This window comes from Nerophis ophidion, linkage group LG22, assembly GCF_033978795.1.
Source record: "Nerophis ophidion isolate RoL-2023_Sa linkage group LG22, RoL_Noph_v1.0, whole genome shotgun sequence".
Lineage (NCBI taxonomy): Eukaryota > Metazoa > Chordata > Actinopteri > Syngnathiformes > Syngnathidae > Nerophis > Nerophis ophidion.
The window spans coordinates 44,067,800-44,088,952 of NC_084632.1; the positions used below are offsets into that span (position 1 = coordinate 44,067,800).

At 41.1% G+C, this 21,153-nt stretch overlaps 1 protein-coding gene and 1 long non-coding RNA gene across 8 annotated transcripts in view; one reads left to right on the forward strand and one right to left on the reverse strand.

Annotated features, from left to right (window-relative positions):
• Positions 1-21,153, forward strand: part of negr1 (neuronal growth regulator 1) — a 275,110-nt gene that overhangs the window by 159,954 nt on the left and 94,003 nt on the right. For 6 of the 7 annotated variants that reach the window (XR_009803757.1, XM_061884008.1, XM_061884005.1 and 3 more), the window contains exons 5-6: positions 4,443-4,563; positions 6,678-6,826. Coding sequence is in view for 6 of the 7 variants with exons in the window: in XM_061884008.1 (XP_061739992.1) it covers positions 4,443-4,563; positions 6,678-6,826 (270 nt within the window). In the remaining variant the exon portion in view is untranslated. Of the gene's footprint in view, positions 1-4,442; positions 4,564-6,677; positions 7,133-21,153 lie in introns of those variants that run through there. The other variant, XM_061884003.1, reaches the window with a different exon arrangement.
• Positions 6,536-7,189, reverse strand: LOC133540917 (uncharacterized). The gene is made up of 2 exons (XR_009803759.1): positions 7,124-7,189; positions 6,536-6,971 (listed from the first exon to the last, which is right to left on the reverse strand). It is a non-coding gene; the product is annotated as an uncharacterized LOC133540917 (long non-coding RNA).

The following is a 21,153-nucleotide window of genomic DNA, read 5'->3' on the forward strand; positions in this document are numbered from 1 at the left end:
TGTTGACTTCTTCAAAATAAACAAGGACGTGATTTCAATAAGCCTTCATTAAATATGGATCAACGTAGTCGACACAAGACAACTTTATTATTTTACTTTGGAACAGAAACTATTTCAAGTCCAGTCATTTTCTGCTAATTAAAACAAGTTTTTTGATGGATTTGAACCATTTAGTTCTGAAAAATAATAATAATACTCAATAAATAAATACTCAATAAATAAATACTCAATAAATAAATACTCAATAAATAAATATTCAATAAATACTCAATAAATAATAATAATAATAATACTCAATAAATAAATACTCAATAAATAAATACTCAATAAATAAATATTCAATAAATACTCAATAAATAATAATAATAAGCAACATTAACAATATTTAAAAACACTTTAACTGACAAAAAACATACTGTATATATAATATGTAAATATTACATATATATTATATTCTACTTTATACCTTACATTACTCCTTTCCATCCTTTGCAGCTGAGCTACTATGTGGAACATTTCCCTTGTGGCTCAGTACAGTTTGTCCAAATCCAAAACAAAAATGTTTTAATTAACACGAGGAAGTCAGGATTATGGCTACAAAGACCAGGTTTGAATGTTGCCCCCGCCCCCCAAGTCTGTGGAACACTCTCCCTGACACCCTGAGGGCACCACAGACTTTAAAAACGCTTATAGCTCTTTTCTTTTAGATATATGCATATTTTTTAATACACTGTAGCACTTTGAGGTTGTTTGCTCAATGGAAAGTATTTTTTACAAATAAAACCTGTTATGATGCTAGTCGCCGGTCCACCTGTGTAAGGTGAGAAGCTAATGGCTAATATATTTATATACTCGCACCCTCGCTGGGACTTTTTCATTTCCGTCTTTGTTGCGGTCGACCTTGACAACTCTGACAAAGACAAGTGTGGAAGCACGACGGCGCCACCAAACAACTCATCAAGTCCCACGATGAAAACCGACACTTACCTGTTTTGGAATAATAACTACGTTTGGCATCTGAGGTACGATCCTACCTGGGTTTTCACGGTCATAATTAAAGGGACATATTTCCTGAGTTTATAACAAATAAATGCCAAAATATTTTATAGTAATATAAAAATATCAATGTAGTCATTGTAATATCGACTATGTACGGCTCTTGTGCTTGGTATCGTCACAATAGCTGTGAGCTATTTTATCCTTTTAGGTACTGAAGCATGCTTAGCTATTCCTTGGTCCTTCAGTGATAACATTACTTGTAAGAAACCTACTTTAGGCCAGGATTAGTCACTTAGAAATAGCTAAAACACTGCGGAGGGTCGTTAGCTGCTAGCTAGCCATGTTTTAAAGCACCGGCGTTTACAGCTTCAACTTTATCGTTCATTTTTAAGACAAATTACATCCATTCGACCTTGTTGACTCGCAGCATGTGCCTCGGCATCAAATAAAAAGTAGCGTTATTTTTTCAAGGGCAGTATAGTACCGTTTTTAATTCACGGTCAGTGTCGGTTAAAGGAAGACCCTAACCAAAGTTGTCTTGGGATAAAATGCTGCTTTTATTAACGAGACTAAATGATAATTTGAACATTTCTCACCAGGAAAATATTCTTCTAATTGATGGAAAGAAGCTCAAACTGAAATGAGACAATCGGATAATAATTGTAATGCATTTTTCATTTATTTATAAATGTACCTTCTCTTTCCTCTGTGGGGTCTTATCGCAATATTTCCTTTGGAATCCTCCTAAACAATATTTACACGGAACAAACAGTCGCAGCAGAAGAGGAAAAATTGCCGACGCAGCAAAAAGTTCCCTTAATGAGCAGAATTAAGGATGATGGATGAGAGAGTTAGCCTGGCAGACATGCCATCAGAGACCATGAGAGCACAAGTTAGCCTGGCAGACATGCCATCAGAGACCATGAGAGCACAAGTTAGCCTGGCAGACATGCCATCAGTGACCATGAGGGCACAAGTTAGCCTGGCAGACATGCCATCAGTGACCATGAGAGCACAAGTTAGCCTGGCAGACATGCCATCAGTGACCATGAGAGCACAAGTTAGCCTGGCAGACATGCCATCAGAGACCATGAGAGCACAAGTTAGCCTGGCAGACATGCCATCAGAGACCATGAGAGCACCACTTTTGTCCTGATGCCACTTCCTCAACAGCAAGTCCCTTTTGCAGCTTCCGCCGATACTGATATTGATCCGATCCGATATCAGCAGAATCCTGCACGCTGGTATCATTTAGTAGGTCTGATGGAGTGAAATGAGTCCAAGGGAAGCCTGGTAGCTACGTGAGAGTCTAACCTGTTTGTTATTTACAGGTTTATGCTGTCTTTAAATTGAAGTGAAGTGGTAATTATGTTTTGTCTGAATAATTAATGAGGTGGAATGATGCAGACTCGTTTGTTACTGTTGTATGTGTGAGTGATATGTAAATATAATGATGTGTTTGTATTGACACGTCACCTTGTATTCTTAGCTTGTGTGCTAGTGTGTGCTTAGCTGATGTGTAGCCGCTCTCTCTTAGTTGCCTATAGCCTAGCATGTTTAGTACAATGATGTGTTTATGTCTGGCTTTAGGGTTCCAGAATGTGTTGTTTAGCTTGACAACACTTTCTACTTCCTGTTGATGAAAATTGACTTCCTGTTGGTGATGTTTGACTTCCTGTTGGTGATGATTGACTTCCTGTTGGTGATGTTTGACTTCCTGATGGTGATGTTTGACATTCTGGTGGTGATGTTTGACATTCTGGTGGTGATGATTGACTTCCTGTTGGTGATGATTGACTTCCTGTTGGTGATGATTGACTTCATTTTGGTGACGATTGACTTCCTGTTGGTGATGATTGACTTCCTGTTGGTGACGATTGACTTCCTGTTGGTGATGATTGACTTCCTGTTGGTGATGATTGACTTCCTTGTCTTCCAAGCAACACCCACAATACACAATGCAGACTCAATCCGGCTACATGTGTAATGTGTGCAATTTGTGTAATCAGTATGATGTGTTTACTGTAGTAATGTGTGTAAATTTTGTAGCGTGTGTAATGTGTTTAAAGTGTATGAATGTGTGCAAAATCTGTACTGTGGGTATTATGTGTGTAATTTGTATAATGTGTGTATTGTGGTGTAATGTGTTTAATTTGTATAATGTGTGTAATGTTTGTGTGTAATATGGTGTAATGTGTGTAATGTTTGTGTGTAATAGGGTGTAATGTGTGTACTCCAAGGCTGCACTGAAGTGTAACATGTATGTGTGTGTGTGTGTGTGTGTGTGTAATGTGTGCACTCCAAGGCTGCACTCGAGTGTAACATGTATGTGTGTGTGTGTGTGTGTGTGTGTGTGTGTGTGTGTAATGTGTGTGCTCCAAGGCTCTACTTAAGTGTAACATGTATGTGTGTGTGTGTGTGTGTGTGTGTGTGTGTCTGTGTGCATGCAATGTGTGCGCTCCAAGGCTGCACTCGAGTGTAACATGTATGTGTGTGTGTGTGTGTGTGTGTGTGTGTGTGTGTGTGTGTGTGTGCGTGCAATGTGTGCGCTCCAAGGCTGCACTCGAGTGTAACATGTATGTGTGTGTGTGTGTGTGTGTGCGTGCAATGTGTGCGCTCCAAGGCTGCACTCGAGTGTAACATGTATGTGTGTGTGTGTGTGTGTGTAATGTGTGCGCTCCAAGGCTGTACTTAAGTGTAACATGTATGTGTGTGTGTGTGTGCAATGTGTGCGCTCCAAGGCTGCACTCAAGTGTAACATGTATGTGGTGTGTGTGTAATGTGTGTAACATGTATGTGTGTGTGTAATGTGTGTAACATGTATGTGTGTGTGTAATGTGTGCGCTCCAAGGCTGCACTCAAGTGTAACATGTATGTGGTGTGTGTGTAATGTGTGTAACATGTATGTGTGTGTGTAATGTGTGTAACATGTATGTGTGTGTGTAATGTGTGCGCTCCAAGGCTGCACTCAAGTGTAACATGTATGTGTGTGTGTGTGTGTGTGTGTGTGTAATGTGTGTAACATGTATGTGTGTGTGTGTGTGTAATGTGTGCGCTCCAAGGCTGCACTCAAGTGTAACATGTATGTGTGTGTGTGTGTGTGTGTGTAATGTGTGTAACATGTATGTGTGTGTGTGTGTGTGTGTGTGTAATGTGTGTAACATGTATGTGTGTGTGTGTGTAATGTGTGCGCTCCAAGGCTGCACTCAAGTGTAACATGTGTGTGTGTAATGTGTGTAACATGTATGTGTGTGTGTGTGTGTGTAATGTGTGTAACATGTATGTATATGTGTGTGTGTGTAATGTGTGTAACATGTATGTGTGTGTGTGTGTGTGTGTAATGTGTGTAATGTGTGCGCTCCAAGGCTGCACTAAAGTGTTTGATGTGTTTGCCGTGCAGACTTGACTGACAGCTTGTGTGTTTGTGTGTTTGTGTGTTGCAGTCGCTCCGTCCATCCAGGAGATGAAAAGTACAGGTGTAGTCCTGGGCCGCACGGCACTCCTCAGGTGTGAAGCGGCCGCTGTTCCTTCGCCGACCTTCGATTGGTTCAAGGGCGAGAAAAGGTGAGCACACTTGAACATTTCTCCTCTTTCTTTGGCTTCTTTGGGCCTCACGCTGCAGCCACAACAACAATGTACAGTCAGGTGTACAGTCAGGTGTACAGTCAGGTGTACAGTCAGGTGTACAGTCAGGTGTACAGTCAGGTGGACAATCAGGTGTACAGTAAAGAAGTACAGTAGGGTATACAGTAGGATGTACAGTCAGGTGTACAGTCAGGTGTACAGTCGGGTGTACAGTCAGGTGTACAGTCAGGTCTACAGTCAGGTGGACAGTCAGGTGTACAGTCAGGTGTACAGTCAGGTGTACATTCAGGTGTACAGTAGGGTGTACAGTTTTATGTACAATGTGAAATAATGTTTTATGTATGTATACATAGATACATCTGTCATCTCTATCTTTTTTTTTTAATTAATTTTTTATTTATTTATTTATTTTATTTATTTTTTTTAATTTATACTACCATATTGTATATGCACCTTAGGAGGAGCTGCTCCAATTTCGTTGTTCTTTGAACCTGTTCATTGCAATAATGACAATAAAACTCTATTCTATTCTATTCTATTCTTTATGTAAAGTAAAGAAGTACAGTAGGGTATACAGTAGGATGTACAGTAGGTGTAAAGTAGGGTGTTCAGTAGAGTGTAAAGTAAAGGAGTACAATAGGATGTACAGTAAGGTGTACAGTAGGGTGTAAAGTAAATGGGTACAGTAGAGTGTACAGTAGGGTTTACAGTAATGTGTACAGAAGGGTATACAGTAAGGTGTACAGTAGGTTGTACAGTAAGGTGTACAGGAGGGCTACCATATGGTGTACAGTAGGGTGTACAAAAAGTGTATATTAAGGTGTCCTGTAAGTTGTAGAGTAGGGTGTACAGTAGGATGTAAAGTAAAAGGGTACGGTCTGGTGTACAGTAAGTTGTACAGTAAAATGGTACAGTAAGGTGTACAATAAAGTGGTAAAATAGGGTGTACAGTTAGGTGTACAGTAGATATATATATATATATATATATATATATAAATATATATATATATATACAGTATATATATATATGTATATACATATATATATGTATATATATATATGTATATATATATAATGAACGTTGTTTGTATAACATGATCATGTCCAAACTGTTACTACAACACTAAAGTGTACAAATTGTTACTATAACATGAAAGTGTCTAAATTGTTACTGTAACATGAAAGTGTCTAAATTGTTACTATTACATGAAAGTGTCTAAATTGTTACTATAACATGAAAGTGTCTAAATTGTTACTGTAACATGAAAGTGTCTAAATTGTTACTATAACATGAACGTGTCTAAATTGTTACTGTAACACAAACGTTTCTAAATTGTTACTATAACATGAAAGTGTCTAAATTGTCACTATAACATGGTAATGTCTAAATTGTTACTGTAACATGAAAGTGTCTAATTCGTTACTATAACATGAACGTGTCTAAATTGTTACTATAACATGATAATGTCTAAATTGTTACTGTAACATGAAAGTGTCTAATTCGTTACTATAACATGAACGTGTGTAAATTGATCGCACAAACGTCGAGTGCTGCACAAAATAAAAACCAAGTCAAACATTGCATGTAACGTTTGTGAATATATATTTGAAATATGAAATTCAATTTGTTGTGAAACATACCAAAAAAAGCTGATTGACCATCAAAGGAAATTATGCAAATCAGATAATGACATCATCGGATAACATTAATTGTCAAGTCTAACTCTACCTGCCATCAATCATGTCAACACTTCAACATGACACAATATTTCTGCTAGAAAATCTATTAACGTATTTCATGGTACACACACACACACACACACACACACACACACACACACACTTGCATGCCAAGGGTGAAGAAGAAGGTGTCAGGGACAATAATAATATTTGTCACGCTGAGTAGTACTTTACTCCGAGTAGCACTTCAATAAACTCTTCAACCAACATATTCATTATTTAGTATTTATTTATTTATGTGTCTGTTACCTGGGAGCACTATGTGTGTGTGTGTGTGTGTGTGTGTGTGTGTGTGTGTGTGTGTGTGTGTGTGTGCCGACAAAGACCAAGGGCCTGTGTTTGTGTGTGTTCAGGATCCTGAAGGGTCAGGGCATGGACATCAAGAGCCTGAGTTCCAGGTCCGTCCTGACGGTGAGCAACATGACGGAGGATCGTTACGGGAACTACACCTGTATCGCCACCAACAAACTGGGGACCGCCAACGCCAGTGTGCCTCTCATCCGTAAGTGCTCCTCCCACTCTCAGCCTCTGCCGGGTGGGCGGGGTCAAAGTGTCAGGGGGTGTGTCCACAACACACACACTGAAGCTGGATCAATTCTGTCTGGTTGTGTAATTTTCAGCAGCACGCCTTAGTGTGCAACCTCTACCTTTCTTCTTGTGGGTCTGCACCTTTGTCTTTCTTCTTGTGGGTCTGCATCTTCACCTTTCTTCTTGTGGGTCTGCATCTTCACCTTTGTCTTTCTTCTTGTGGGTCTGCATCTTCACCTTTGTCTTTCTTCTTGTGGGTCTGCATCTTCACCTTTCTTCTTGTGGGTCTGCATCTGCACCTTTGTCTTTCTTCTTGTGGGTCTGCATCTGCACCTTTCTTCTTGTGGGTCTGCATCTGCACCTTTGTCTTTCTTCTTGTGGGTCTGCATCTGCACCTTTGTCTTTCTTCTTGTGGGTCTGCATCTTCACCTTTCTTCTTGTGGGTCTGCATCTGCACCTTTCTTCTTGTGGGTCTGCATCTTCACCTTTCTTCTTGTGGGTCTGCATCTTCACCTTTGTCTTTCTTCTTGTGGGTCTGCATCTTCACCTTTCTTTTTGTGGGTCTGCATCTTCACCTTTGTCTTTCTTCTTGTGGGTCTGCATCTTCACCTTTCTTCTTGTGGGTCTGCATCTGCACCTTTGTCTTTCTTCTTGTGGGTCTGCATCTTCACCTTTGTCTTTCTTCTTGTGGGTCTGCATCTGCACCTTTCTTCTTGTGGGTCTGCATCTGCACCTTTGTCTTTCTTATTGTGGGTCTGCATCTTCACCTTTCTTCTTGTGGGTCTGCATCTGCACCTTTGTCTTTCTTCTTGTGGGTCTGCATCTTCACCTTTCTTCTTGTGGGTCTGCATCTGCACCTTTGTCTTTCTTCTTGTGGGTCTGCATCTGCACCTTTGTCTTTCTTCTTGTGGGTCTGCATCTGCACCTTTGTCTTTCTTCTTGTGGGTCTGCATCTTCACCTTTCTTCTTGTGGGTCTGCATCTGCACCTTTCTTCTTGTGGGTCTGCATCTGCACCTTTGTCTTTCTTCTTGTGGGTCTGCATCTGCACCTTTCTTCTTGTGGGTCTGCATCTGCACCTTTCTTCTTGTGGGTCTGCATCTTCACCTTTCTTTTTGTGGGTCTGCATCTGCACCTTTCTTCTTGTGGGTCTGCATCTGCACCTTTGTCTTTCTTCTTGTGGGTCTGCATCTTCACCTTTCTTCTTGTGGGTCTGCATCTTCACCTTTGTCTTTCTTCTTGTGGGTCTGCATCTTCACCTTTGTCTTTCTTCTTGTGGGTCTGCATATTCACCTTTGTCTTTCTTCTTGTGGGTCTGCATCTGCACCTTTCTTCTTGTGGGTCTGCATCTGCACCTTTCTTCTTGTGGGTCTGTATCTTCACCTTTGTCTTTCTTCTTGTGGGTCTGCATCTGCACCTTTCTTCTTGTGGGTCTGCATCTTCACCTTTGTCTTTCTTCTTGTGGGTCTGCATCTTCACCTTTCCTCTTGTGGGTCTGCATCTTCACCTTTGTCTTTCTTCTTGTGGGTCTGCATCTTCACCTTTCTTCTTGTGGGTCTGCATCTGCACCTTTCCTCTTGTGGGTCTGCATCTTCACCTTTGTCTTTCTTCTTGTGGGTCTGCATCTTCACCTTTCTTCTTGTGGGTCTGCATCTTCACCTTTGTCTTTCTTCTTGTGGGTCTGCATCTGCACCTTTCTTCTTGTGGGTCTGCATCTGCACCTTTCTTCTTGTGGGTCTGCACCTTTGTCTTTCTTCTTGTGGGTCTGCATCTGCACCTTTGTCTTTCTTCTTGTGGGTCTGCATCTGCACCTTTGTCTTTCTTCTTGTGGGTCTGCATCTGCACCTTTCTTCTTGTGGGTCTGCATCTTCACCTTTCTTCTTGTGGGTCTGCATCTGCACCTTTGCGTTGTGTAAATGCTAAATAAAAAGAGAATACAATGTTTTGCAAATCCTTTTTCAACTTATATTCAATTGAATAGATTGAAAAGACAAGATATTTCATTTCTGTTCACACTGACAAACTTTGTTATCATGAACTTGGAATTTAATGGCAGCAACACGTTACAAAAAAGTTGTCACGGGGGCATTTTTACCAGTGTGTTACATGGCCTTTCCTTTGAACAACACTCAGTGCAGGTTTGGGAACTGAGGAGACACATTTTTGAAGTGGAATTCTTTCCCATTCTTGCTTGATGTACAGCTTAAGTTGTTCAACAGAATCCTGACTCATTTTTTAGCCTTCAACATTTTCAATGGGAGACAGGTCTGGACTACAGGCAGGCCAGTCTAGTACACACACTCTTTTACTACGAAGCCACGCTGTTGTAACACCTGGCTTGGCATTGTCTTGCTGAAATAAGCAGGGGCGTCCATGATAACAACATATGTTGCTCCAAAAGCTGTATGTACCTTTCAGCATTAATGGTGCCTTCACAGATGTGTAAGTTAGCCATGTTTTGGCCACTAATACACCTCCATACTACTAGGTTTATTATTGTCGCTGTCCTTTTTGTAATTACATCATTCATTAGTTAGTTATTTTTATTTTTTTATGAACTTACTACACAAACTTAGTTTTTTATTCTATGTCATTTGGAGAGCTTCTAATATGTTAGGTCAAGGGTGTGTAAACTTTTCCCACCAAGGGCCAAATAACTTTTTGTTATTATTGTTGTTTACAAATGCTTAAAAGAGATTTATTTAAAGACCCAAGTTTGCATCAGCTTTGTGACAAAGTGTATTATTATTCATTATTAGTTTGAAACTGTTAGCTTTTTCTCATTTCGTTCGAATATTTTGAAGTGAATTATATTTATATAGCGCTTTTCTCTAGTGACTCAAAGCCTTTACATAGTGAAACCCGATATCTAAGTGACATTTAAAGCCGTGTGGGTGGCACTGGGAGCAGGTGGGTAAAGTGTCTTGCCCAAGGACACAAAAGCAGTGACTAGGATGGCGGAAGCGGGGATCGAACCTGGAACCCTCAGGTTGCTGGCACGGCCGCTCTACCAACCGAGCTATACCGCCCCTGTATGGTCGAGGAATAAAAACGGGACTGAAATGTTGACAGAAACGAAAACAAATCATATTTAACTTTGTCTCGTAGAATGGGTGGACTAGGACTAGACCCAATCACAAGTCTCTAACAGTGTACATACCAAAGAGGGGTGGAGTTAGTAAGAGTCGTCGTAGGCCCTGACTCTCTGTAGTGTTTTAGTTCTTCTCTTGAGCCCCTATTTTGGTGGCTTTTTCCCTTTTTCTGGTATTTTCCTCTAGCAACTTCATGTCTTCCTTTGAGTGATATTTCCCACATTTATTATGTTTTAGCAATCAAGGATATTTCAGTTGTTTTTATCCTTCCTTGTGGGGACATTGTTGATTGTCACGTCATGTTCAGATGCACATTGTAGACGCCGTCTTTGCTCAGCAGTAAGTCTTTGCTGTCGTCCAGCATTCTGTTTTTGTTTACTTTGTAGCCAGTTCAGTTTTATTTTTGTTCTACATAGCCTTCCCTAAGTTTCATTGCATTTTCTTAGGGGCACTCACCTATTGTTTTTTTCTTGTTTAAGCACTAGACACCTTTTTACCTTCATGCTGCCTCCCGCTGTTTCCGATATCTACAAAGCAATTAGCTAGCGCAGGGGTAGGGAACCTATGGCTCTAGAGTCAGATGTGGCGCTTTTGATGACTGCATCTGCCTCTCAGATAAATCTGAGCTGACATTGCTGAACACGACTGGTAAATTAATCACAGTCTTAAAAATAACGTTCAAATTATAAAACATTCTCATGCATTTTAATCCAAGCGTCCGTTTTCTATCGCACCTGTTCAAGATGTCGCAATTATGGTAAGGAGTATTATATTTATTATTGGTTAACTTTTAGAATAACAATGTTATTAAAAAGAATAATCAATCAATCAATCAATCAATGTTTATTTATATAGCCCCAAATCACAAACGTCTCAAAGGACTGCACAAATCATTACGACTACAACATCCTCGGAAGAACCCACAAAAGGGCAAGGAAAACTCACACCCAGTGGGCAGGGAGAATTCACATCCAGTGGGACGCCAGTGACAATGCTGACTATGAGAAACCTTGGAGAGGACCTCAGATGTGGGCAACCCCCCCCCTCTAGGGGACCGAAAGCAATGGATGTGGAGCGGGTCTAACATGATACTGTGAAAGTTCAATCCATAGTGGGTCCAAGACAGCAGCGAGAGTCCCGTCCACAGGAAACCATCTCAAGCGGATCAGCAGCGTAGAGATGTCCCCAACCGATACAGGCGAGCGGTCCATCCTGGGTCCCGACGAGCGGTCCATCCTGGGTCTCGACTCTGGACAGTCAGTACTTCATCCATGGTCATCGGACCGGACCCCCTCCACAAGGGAGGGGGGGACATAGGAGAAAGAAAAGAAGCGGCAGATCAACTGGTCTAAAAAGGAGGTCTATTTAAAGGCTAGAGTATACAGATGAGTTTTAAGATGAGACTTAAATGCTTCTACTGAGGTAGCATCTCGAACTGTGACCGGGAGGGCATTCCAGAGACTTATTATACTCTAGAAATGTTGGTCTTACTTAAAAATGTACGCAACCCCCCCCCTCTAGGGGACCGAAAGCAATGGATGTGGAGCGGGTCTAACATGATACTGTGAAAGTTCAATCCATAGTGGCTCCAACACAGCAGCGAGAGTCCCGTCCACAGGAAACCATCTCAAGCGGATCAGCAGCGTAGAGATGTCCCCAACCGATACAGGCGAGCGGTCCATCCTGGGTCCCGACGAGCGGTCCATCCTGGGTCTCGACTCTGGACAGTCAGTACTTCATCCATGGTCATCGGACCGGACCCCCTCCACAAGGGAGGGGGGGACATAGGAGAAAGAAAAGAAGCGGCAAATCAACTGGTCTAAAAAGGAGGTCTATTTAAAGGCTAGAGTATACAGATGAGTTTTAAGATGAGACTTAAATTCTTCTACTGAGGTAGCATCTCGAACTGTGACCGGGAGGGCATTCCAGAGACTTATTATACTCTAGAAATGTTGGTCTTACTTAAAAATGTACGCAACCCCCCCCCTCTAGGGGACCGAAAGCAATGGATGTCGAGCGGGTCTAACATGATACTGTGAAAGTTCAATCCATAGTGGCTCCAAGACAGCAGCGAGAGTCCCGTCCACAGGAAACCATCTCAAGCGGATCAGCAGCGTAGAGATGTCCCCAACCGATACAGGCGAGCGGTCCATCCTGGGTCTCGACTCTGGACAGTCAGTACTTCATCCATGGTCATCGGACCGGACCCCCTCCACAAGGGAGGGGGGGACATAGGAGAAAGAAAAGAAGCGGCAGATCAACTGGTCTAAAAAGGAGGTCTATTTAAAGGCTAGAGTAGTTTTAAGATGAGACTTAAATGCTTCTACTGAGGTAGCATCTCGAACTGTTACCGGGAGGGCATTCCAGAGACTTATTATACTCTAGAAATGTTGGTCTTACTTAAAAATGCACGCATTTAGTTGGTTTCAGTGTTAAAAAATATTACAGTGGGGCAAAAAAGTATTTAGTCAGCCAGCGATGGTGCAAGTCCTCCCACTCAAAACGAGGACAGAGGTCCTCCAGCCTCCTCATTGGCACACCTCAACTGCGAGAGACAGAATGTGAAAAACAATCCAGGCATTCACTCCGCAGGAATCCCAAACAATTTCTTTCAAATTATTCTTGTGGAAAATAAGTATTTGGTCAACCATTCAAAGCTCCCACCCATGGAAGGAGACCCTAGCTCAAAATCCCACGATACATGACCCCGTTTTTTTTTGCCCAATTTTGCCCATTTTCGCCGTAGTTGTTTTCTATTATTGTTATTATCCTGCAGGCCAAGAAACTGACATCTGCGGGCCAGCGATGAATTATGAGCAGGGGATTTAATGTCTTGCCTCCACAATAATGTGACCCCAGCAGATATTTCTGCTTCGTTCACGCTCGTCTCGGATCTTGCGAGGGATGATCTTTAAGTGACGCCCCCCCCCCCCTCCCTCCTTCCTCCCCCTGTCCATCTTTCTGCCATCTTCCTCCCCCTCCTGGCCTTTTCATTCTTACTTCCTCACATCGGTGAAAAGTGTCTCCTTTGCCCCGGTTTTTGCCGCCGTGATCTCCTCTAATGAAAGGAAGGACAATTCTGCGGTGGCCTTAATGAGAAATGGCGAGCAATCAGCGTGGCGCTCTCTCAAACAGCAACACCCGGAGGTGAGAGCTCAGGTGACGCTGCAGAGATATTCCACCTGCAGTCAATAGCTGTTGATGAGGGGACAAGGCGTGCATATTTGACCCCGCCTCTTACGTAGGGCTGCATTTCAAGTGGGAGGGTCACATGACTAAGTGCACCTCAATCACTGTGTCCGTGGAAACTAGAGCTTCCAACATTATTACTTGTATTTTCATCTTCATCATAATATTAATACTAATGTTAATTGTAATAATGTCACTATTTTTATTATCATTATTAGTAGTAGTAGTAGTAATATTATTATGACTATGTATTTTGTTATCATTATTATTATTATTATTATATTATTATTATCATTATTATTATGACTATGATGTATTTAGTTATTATTATTGTTATTGTTATTATGATTACATTTATTTTGAACATGTAAACACACACAATGTGATACATTATTTATTAATTGTATATTTCTCTTTACAACAAGTTCGAAAAGGAGTAGGAAAAAGCAAAGTTTATTTAATCCTACCCCTTTATTATAATAATGTATTTGAACATTATAATTATACTGATAATCATACTAATAATAATAATATAATGTAGGTATGTAAGTAATATAGTACATAATATTTCAGTCTCTTTTTACAACGTATACATCTGACACTTATAGTCCGGTGTGGCTAATATATGGGGAACATTTTTTTTGTCATATGTAGTGGGTGTGGCCAATATTTCGGGGCGCTTTGTAGTCTGGAAAATACGGTAATCTTCCACCAAATGGAAAAACATGTTATTTTTTAGACTAACAGATACTACAATGTTTCATTTGGAAACAATTTTAAGGTATGTAAATAAACATTTAAAGAATATCTATGTCTAAATAACTCTTCTCACAACGTATATATCTGCCACTTGTAGTCTGGTGTGGCTAATACATGGAGAAAATATTTCTTGTCATATTTAGTGGGTGTGGCCAACATATCGGGCCGCTTTGTAGTCTGGAAAATACGGTAATCTTCCGCCAAATGGAAAAACATGTTATTTTGTAGACTAACAGATATTACATTGTTTCATTTGGAAACAATTAAGGTATGTAAATAAACATTTAAAGAATATATATGTTTAAATAACTTTTCACAACGTATATATCTCCGACTTATATGCGAATATATGGTGGAAATGTTTCTTGTCAAATGTAGTGGGTGCTGCCAATATATTGGGGCGCTTTGTAGTCTGGAAAATACGCTAATCTTCCACCAAATTGGGAAAACATGTTATTTTTTAGACTAACAGATACTACATTGTTTCATTTGGAAACAATTTTAAGGTATGTAAATGAACATTTACAGAATATTTCTGTCTAAATAACTCTTCTCACAACATATATATCTGCCACTTATATGCTAATGTATGTTGGAAATATTTCTTGTCATATTTAGTGGGTGCGGCCAATATATCGGGGCGCTTTGTAGTCTGGAAAATATTGTAATCTTCCACCAAATTGGGAAAACATGTTATTTTTTAGACTAACAGTTGCTAAATTGTTTTATTTGGAAACAATTTTAAGGTATGTAAATGTACATTTACAGAATATTTCTGTCTAAATAACTCTTCTCACAACGTATATATCTGCCACTTGTAGTCTGGTGTGGCTAATATATGGAGAAAATGTTTCTTGTCAAATGTAGTGGGTGTGGCCAATATATCGGGGCGCTTTGTAGTCTGGGAAATACGGTAATCTTCCACCAAATGGAAAAACATGTTATTTTGTAGACTAACAGATATTACATTGTTTCATTTGGAAACAATTAAGGCATGTAAATAAACATTTAAAGAATATCCATGTCTAAATAACTCTTTTCACAACGTATATATCTCTGACTTATATGCTAATATATGGTGGAAATATTTCTTGTCAAATGTAGTGGGTGTGGCCAATATATTGGGGCGCTTTGTAGTCTGGAAAATACGGTAATCTTCCACCAAATTGGGAAAACATATTATTTTTTAGACTAACAGATACTACATTGTTTCATTTGGAAACAATTTTAAGGTATGTAAATGAACATTTACAGAATATTTCTGTCTAAATAACTCTTCTCACAACATATATATCTGCCACTTATATGCTAATATATGGTGGAAATATTTCTTGTCATATTTAGTGGGTGCGGCCAATATATCGGGGCGCTTTGTAGTCTGGAAAATATTGTAATCTTCCACCAAATTGGGAAAACATGTTATTTTTTAGACTAACAGTTGCTACATTGTTTTATTTGGAAACAATTTTAAGGTATGTAAATGTACATTTACAGAATATTTCTGTCTAAATAACTCTTCTCACAACGTATATATCTGCCACTTGTAGTCTGGTGTGGCTAATACATGGAGAAAATGTTTCTTGTCATATTTAGTGGGTGTGGCCAACATATCGGGCCGCTTTGCAGTCTGGAAAGTATGGTAATCTTCCACCAAATTGGGAAAACATATTATTTTTTAGACTAACAGATATTACATTGTTTCATTTGGAAACAATTAAGGTATGTAAATAAACATTTAAAGAATATCCATGTCTAAATAACTCTTTTCACAACGTATATATCTCCGACGTATATGCTAATATATGGTGGAAATATTTCTTGTCATATTTAGTGGGTGCGGCCAATATATCGGGGCGCTTTGTAGTCTGGAAAATACGGTAATCTTCCACCAAATTGGGAAAACATGTTATTTTTTAGACTAACAGATACTACATTGTTTCATTTGGAAACAATTTTAAGGTATGTAAATGAACATTTACAGAATATTTCTGTCTAAATAACTCTTCTCACAACGTATATATCTGCCACTTGTAGTCTGGTGTGGCTAATATATGGAGAAAATATTTCTTGTCATATTTAGTGGGTGCGGCCAACATATCGGGCCGCTTTGTAGTCTGGAAAATACGGTAATCTTCCGCCAAATGGAAAAACATGTTATTTTGTAGACTAACAGATATTACATTGTTTCATTTGGAAACAATTAAGGTATGTAAATAAACATTTAAAGAATATATATGTTTAAATAACTTTTCACAACGTATATATCTCCGACTTATATGCGAATATATGGTGGAAATATTTCTTGTCAAATGTAGTGGGTGTGGCCAATATATTGGGGCGCTTTGTAGTCTGGAAAATACGCTAATCTTCCACCAAATTGGGAAAACATGTTATTTTTTAGACTAACAGATACTACATTGTTTCATTTGGAAACAATTTTAAGGTATGTAAATGAACATTTACAGAATATTTCTGTCTAAATAACTCTTCTCACAACGTATATATCTGCCACTTATATGCTAATATATGGTGGAAAGATTTCTTGTCATATTTAGTGGGTGCGGCCAATATATCGGGGCGCTTTGTAGTCTGGAAAATATGGTAATCTTACACTAAATGGAAATACATGTTATTTTGTAGACTAACAGATACTACATTGTTTCATTTGGAAACAATTAAGGTATGCAAATAAACTTTTTGTGTAAACAACTAGTTCCACCGTGTTTATATCTGCGACTTATGTGACTAATATATGGAAACATATATTTTCCCCCTAAAAATGAGTGGGCGTGGCTTAAAAAAAAGCTGCATAAATGAAGTGAGCGGCTGATTGAGATTCATGTGGTGACTAAAAAGACAAAGAAGAAGTATATTTACATTCTCTGTTGTATTTCCTGCTGTGCACCTTCACTGCAGTCCCACTTCTCACTTGATGGCAAATTTGATGGAAGAAGCCAAGCTTTCTCTCCAATTTTCTGAGGCCTCCAGCCTAATTGGTGGAGCTCTTATCCCCTCAGCCCACCTCGACTTAGTCCCAGAGGAGACGTGTCCTCCTCCCTCCTCCCTCCTCCCTCCTCCCTCCTCCCCTCCTTCCCAGCCCCTCAAGTAGTCATCTGAGGAGACTGATGAGGAAAGGAAGGGAGTGAATCTTCTTCTCTCCATCAGCGGCCATCTTGCCTCAGGCGGGAGACACTCCACTGGCTTAATGAGCGCATTGTTGCTTTGTCCCGCCTCCGACATCCTTGTCAATCATGTGGTGACAGCCTGGAGGTGAGGTCATGACAGCCAATCATCTTCAAGCCAGGCGGGGCATGAAGGTGCGAGTTGCATCAGCGTGTCAACTCACCTTCATGCTTGTTGTGAGTCAGCACTCCACACCTTTTTATGTGCCTTCAAATGTCCACACGCTGCATCTACCACACCTTTTTGTGTGCCTTCAAATGTCCACACGCTACATCTACCACACCTTTTTATGTGCCTTCAAATGTCCACACGCTACATCTACCACACCTTTTTATGTGCCTTCAAATGTCCACATGCTGCATCTACCACACCTTTTTGTATTGCCTTCAAACGTCCACACGCTACATCTACCACACCTTTTTGCATGCCTTCAAATGTCCACATGCTGCATCTACCACACCTTTTTATATCGCCTTCAAACGTCCACACGCTGCATCTACCACACCTTTTTATGTGCCTTCAAATGTCCACACGCTGCATCTACCACACCTTTTTATGTGCCTTCAAATGTCCACACGCTGCATCTACCACACCTTTTTATGTGCCTTCAAATGTCCACACGCTGCATCTACCACACCTTCTTGTGTGCCTTCAAATGTCCACACGCTGCATCTACCACACCTTTTTGTGTGCCTTCAAATGTCCACACGCTGCATCTACCACACCTTTTTATATCGCCTTCAAACGTCCACACGCTACATCTACCACACCTTTTTGTATCGCCTTCAAATGTCCACACGCTGCATCTACCACACCTTTTTATATGTCTTCAAACGTCCACACACTGCATCTACCACACCTTTTTATATCGCCTTCAAACGTCCACACGCTGCATCTACCACACCTTTTTGCATGCCTTCAAATGTCCACACGCTGCATCTACCACACCTTTTTATATCGCCTTCAAACGTCCACACGCTGCATCTACCACACCTTTTTGTATCGCCTTCAAATGTCCACACGCTGCATTTACCACACCTTTTTATATCGCCTTCAAACGTCCACACGCTGCATCTACCACACCTTTTTGTATCGCCTTCAAATGTCCACACGCTGCATCTACCACACCTTTTTGTATCGCCTTCAAATGTCCACACACTGCATCTACCACACCTTTTTATATGCCTTCAAACGTCCACACGCTGCATCTACCACACCTTTTTATATGCCTTCAAACGTCCACACGCTGCATCTACCACACCTTTTTATGTGCCTTCAAACGTCCACATGCTGCATCTACCACACCTTTTTGTATCGCCTTCAAACGTCCACACGCTGCATCTACCACACCTTTTTGCATGCCTTCAAACGTCCACACGCTGCATCTACCACACCTTTTTATATGCCTTCAAACGTCCACACGCTGCATCTACCACACCTTTTTATATGCCTTCAAACGTCCACACGCTGCATCTACCACACCTTTTTGCATGCCTTCAAACGTCCACACGCTGCATCTACCACACCTTTTTATGTGCCTTCAAATGTCCACACGCTGCATCTACCACACCTTTTTGTGTGCCTTCAAACGTCCACACGCTGCATCTACCACACCTTTTTATATGCCTTCAAATGTCCACACGCTGCATCTACCACACCTTTTTATATGCCTTCAAACGTCCACACGCTGCATCTACCACACCTTTTTATATGCCTTCAAACGTCCACACGCTGCATCTACCACACCTTTTTGCGTGCCTTCAAACGTCCACACGCTGCATCTACCACACCTTTTTATGTGCCTTCAAATGTCCACACGCTGCATCTACCACACCTTTTTGTGTGCCTTCAAACGTCCACACGCTGCATCTACCACACCTTTTTATATGCCTTCAAATGTCCACACGCTGCATCTACCACACCTTTTTATATGCCTTCAAACGTCCACACGCTGCATCTACCACACCTTTTTATATGCCTTCAAACGTCCACACGCTGCATCTACCACACCTTTTTGCATGCCTTCAAACGTCCACACGCTGCATCTACCACACCTTTTTATGTGCCTTCAAATGTCCACACGCTGCATCTACCACACCTTTTTGTGTGCCTTCAAATGTCCACACGCTGCATCTACCACACCTTTTTATATCGCCTTCAAACGTCCACACGCTGCATCTACCACACCTTTTTGCATGCCTTCAAATGTCCACACGCTGCATCTACCACACCTTTTTATATCGCCTTCAAACGTCCACACGCTGCATCTACCACACCTTTTTATGTGCCTTCAAATGTCCACACGCTGCATCTACCACACCTTTTTATATGCCTTCAAATGTCCACACGCTGCATCTACCACACCTTTTTATATGCCTTCAAACGTCCACACGCTGCATCTACCACACCTTTTTATATGCCTTCAAACGTCCACACGCTGCATCTACCACACCTTTTTGCATGCCTTCAAACGTCCACACGCTGCATCTACCACACCTTTTTATGTGCCTTCAAATGTCCACACGCTGCATCTACCACACCTTTTTGCATGCCTTCAAATGTCCACACGCTGCATCTACCACACCTTTTTATATCGCCTTCAAACGTCCACACGCTGCATCTACCACACCTTTTTATGTGCCTTCAAATGTCCACACGCTGCATCTACCACACCTTTTTATATGCCTTCAAATGTCCACACGCTGCATCTACCACACCTTCTTGTGTGCCTTCAAATGTCCACACGCTGCATCTACCACACCTTCTTGTGTGCCTTCAAATGTCCACACGCTGCATCTACCACACCTTTTTATATCGCCTTCAAATGTCCACACGCTGCATCTACCACACCTTTTTGTATTGCCTTCAAACGTCCACACGCTACATCTACCACACCTTTTTGCATGCCTTCAAATGTCCACATGCTGCATCTACCACACCTTTTTATATCGCCTTCAAACGTCCACACGCTGCATCTACCACACCTTTTTGTATCGCCTTCAAACGTCCACATGCTGCATCTACCACACCTTTTTATATCACCTTCAAACGTCCACACTCTGCATCTACCACACCTTTTTAGGTGCCTTCAAACGTCCACACACTGCATCTACCACACCTTTTTATATCGCCTTCAAACGTCCACATGCTGCATCTACCACACCTTTTTATATGCCTTCAAACGTCCACACGCTGCATCTACCACACCTTTTTATATCGCCTTCAAATGTCCACACGCTGCATCTACCACACCTTTTTGTGTGCCTTCAAATGTCCACACGCTGCATCTACCACACCTTTTTATATCGCCTTCAAACGTCCACACGCTACATCTACCACACCTTTTTGTATCGCCTTCAAATGTCCACACGCTGCATCTACCACACCTTTTTATATGTCTTCAAACGTCCACACACTGCATCTACCACACCTTTTTATATCGCCTTCAAACGTCCACACGCTGCATCTACCACACCTTTTTGCATGCCTTCAAATGTCCACACGCTGCATCTACCACACCTTTTTATATCGCCTTCAAACGTCCACACGCTGCATCTACCACACCTTTTTGTATCGCCTTCAAATGTCCACACGCTGCATTTACCACACCTTTTTATATCGCCTTCAAACGTCCACACGCTGCATCTACCACACCTTTTTGTATCGCCTTCAAATGTCCACACGCTGCATCTACCACACCTTTTTGTATCGCCTTCAAATGTCCACACGCTGCATCTACCACACCTTTTTATATGCCTTCAAACGTCCACACGCTGCATCTACCACACCTTTTTATATGCCTTCAAACGTCCACACACTGCATCTACCACACCTTTTTATGTGCCTTCAAACGTCCACACACTGCATCTACCACACCTTTTTATGTGCCTTCAAATGTCCACACACTGCATCTACCACACCTTTTTATATGCCTTCAAACGTCCACACGCTGCATCTACCACACCTTTTTATGTGCCTTCAAACGTCCACACACTGCATCTACCACACCTTTTTATATGCCTTCAAACGTCCACACGCTACATCTACCACACCTTTTTGTATCGCCTTCAAACGTCCACA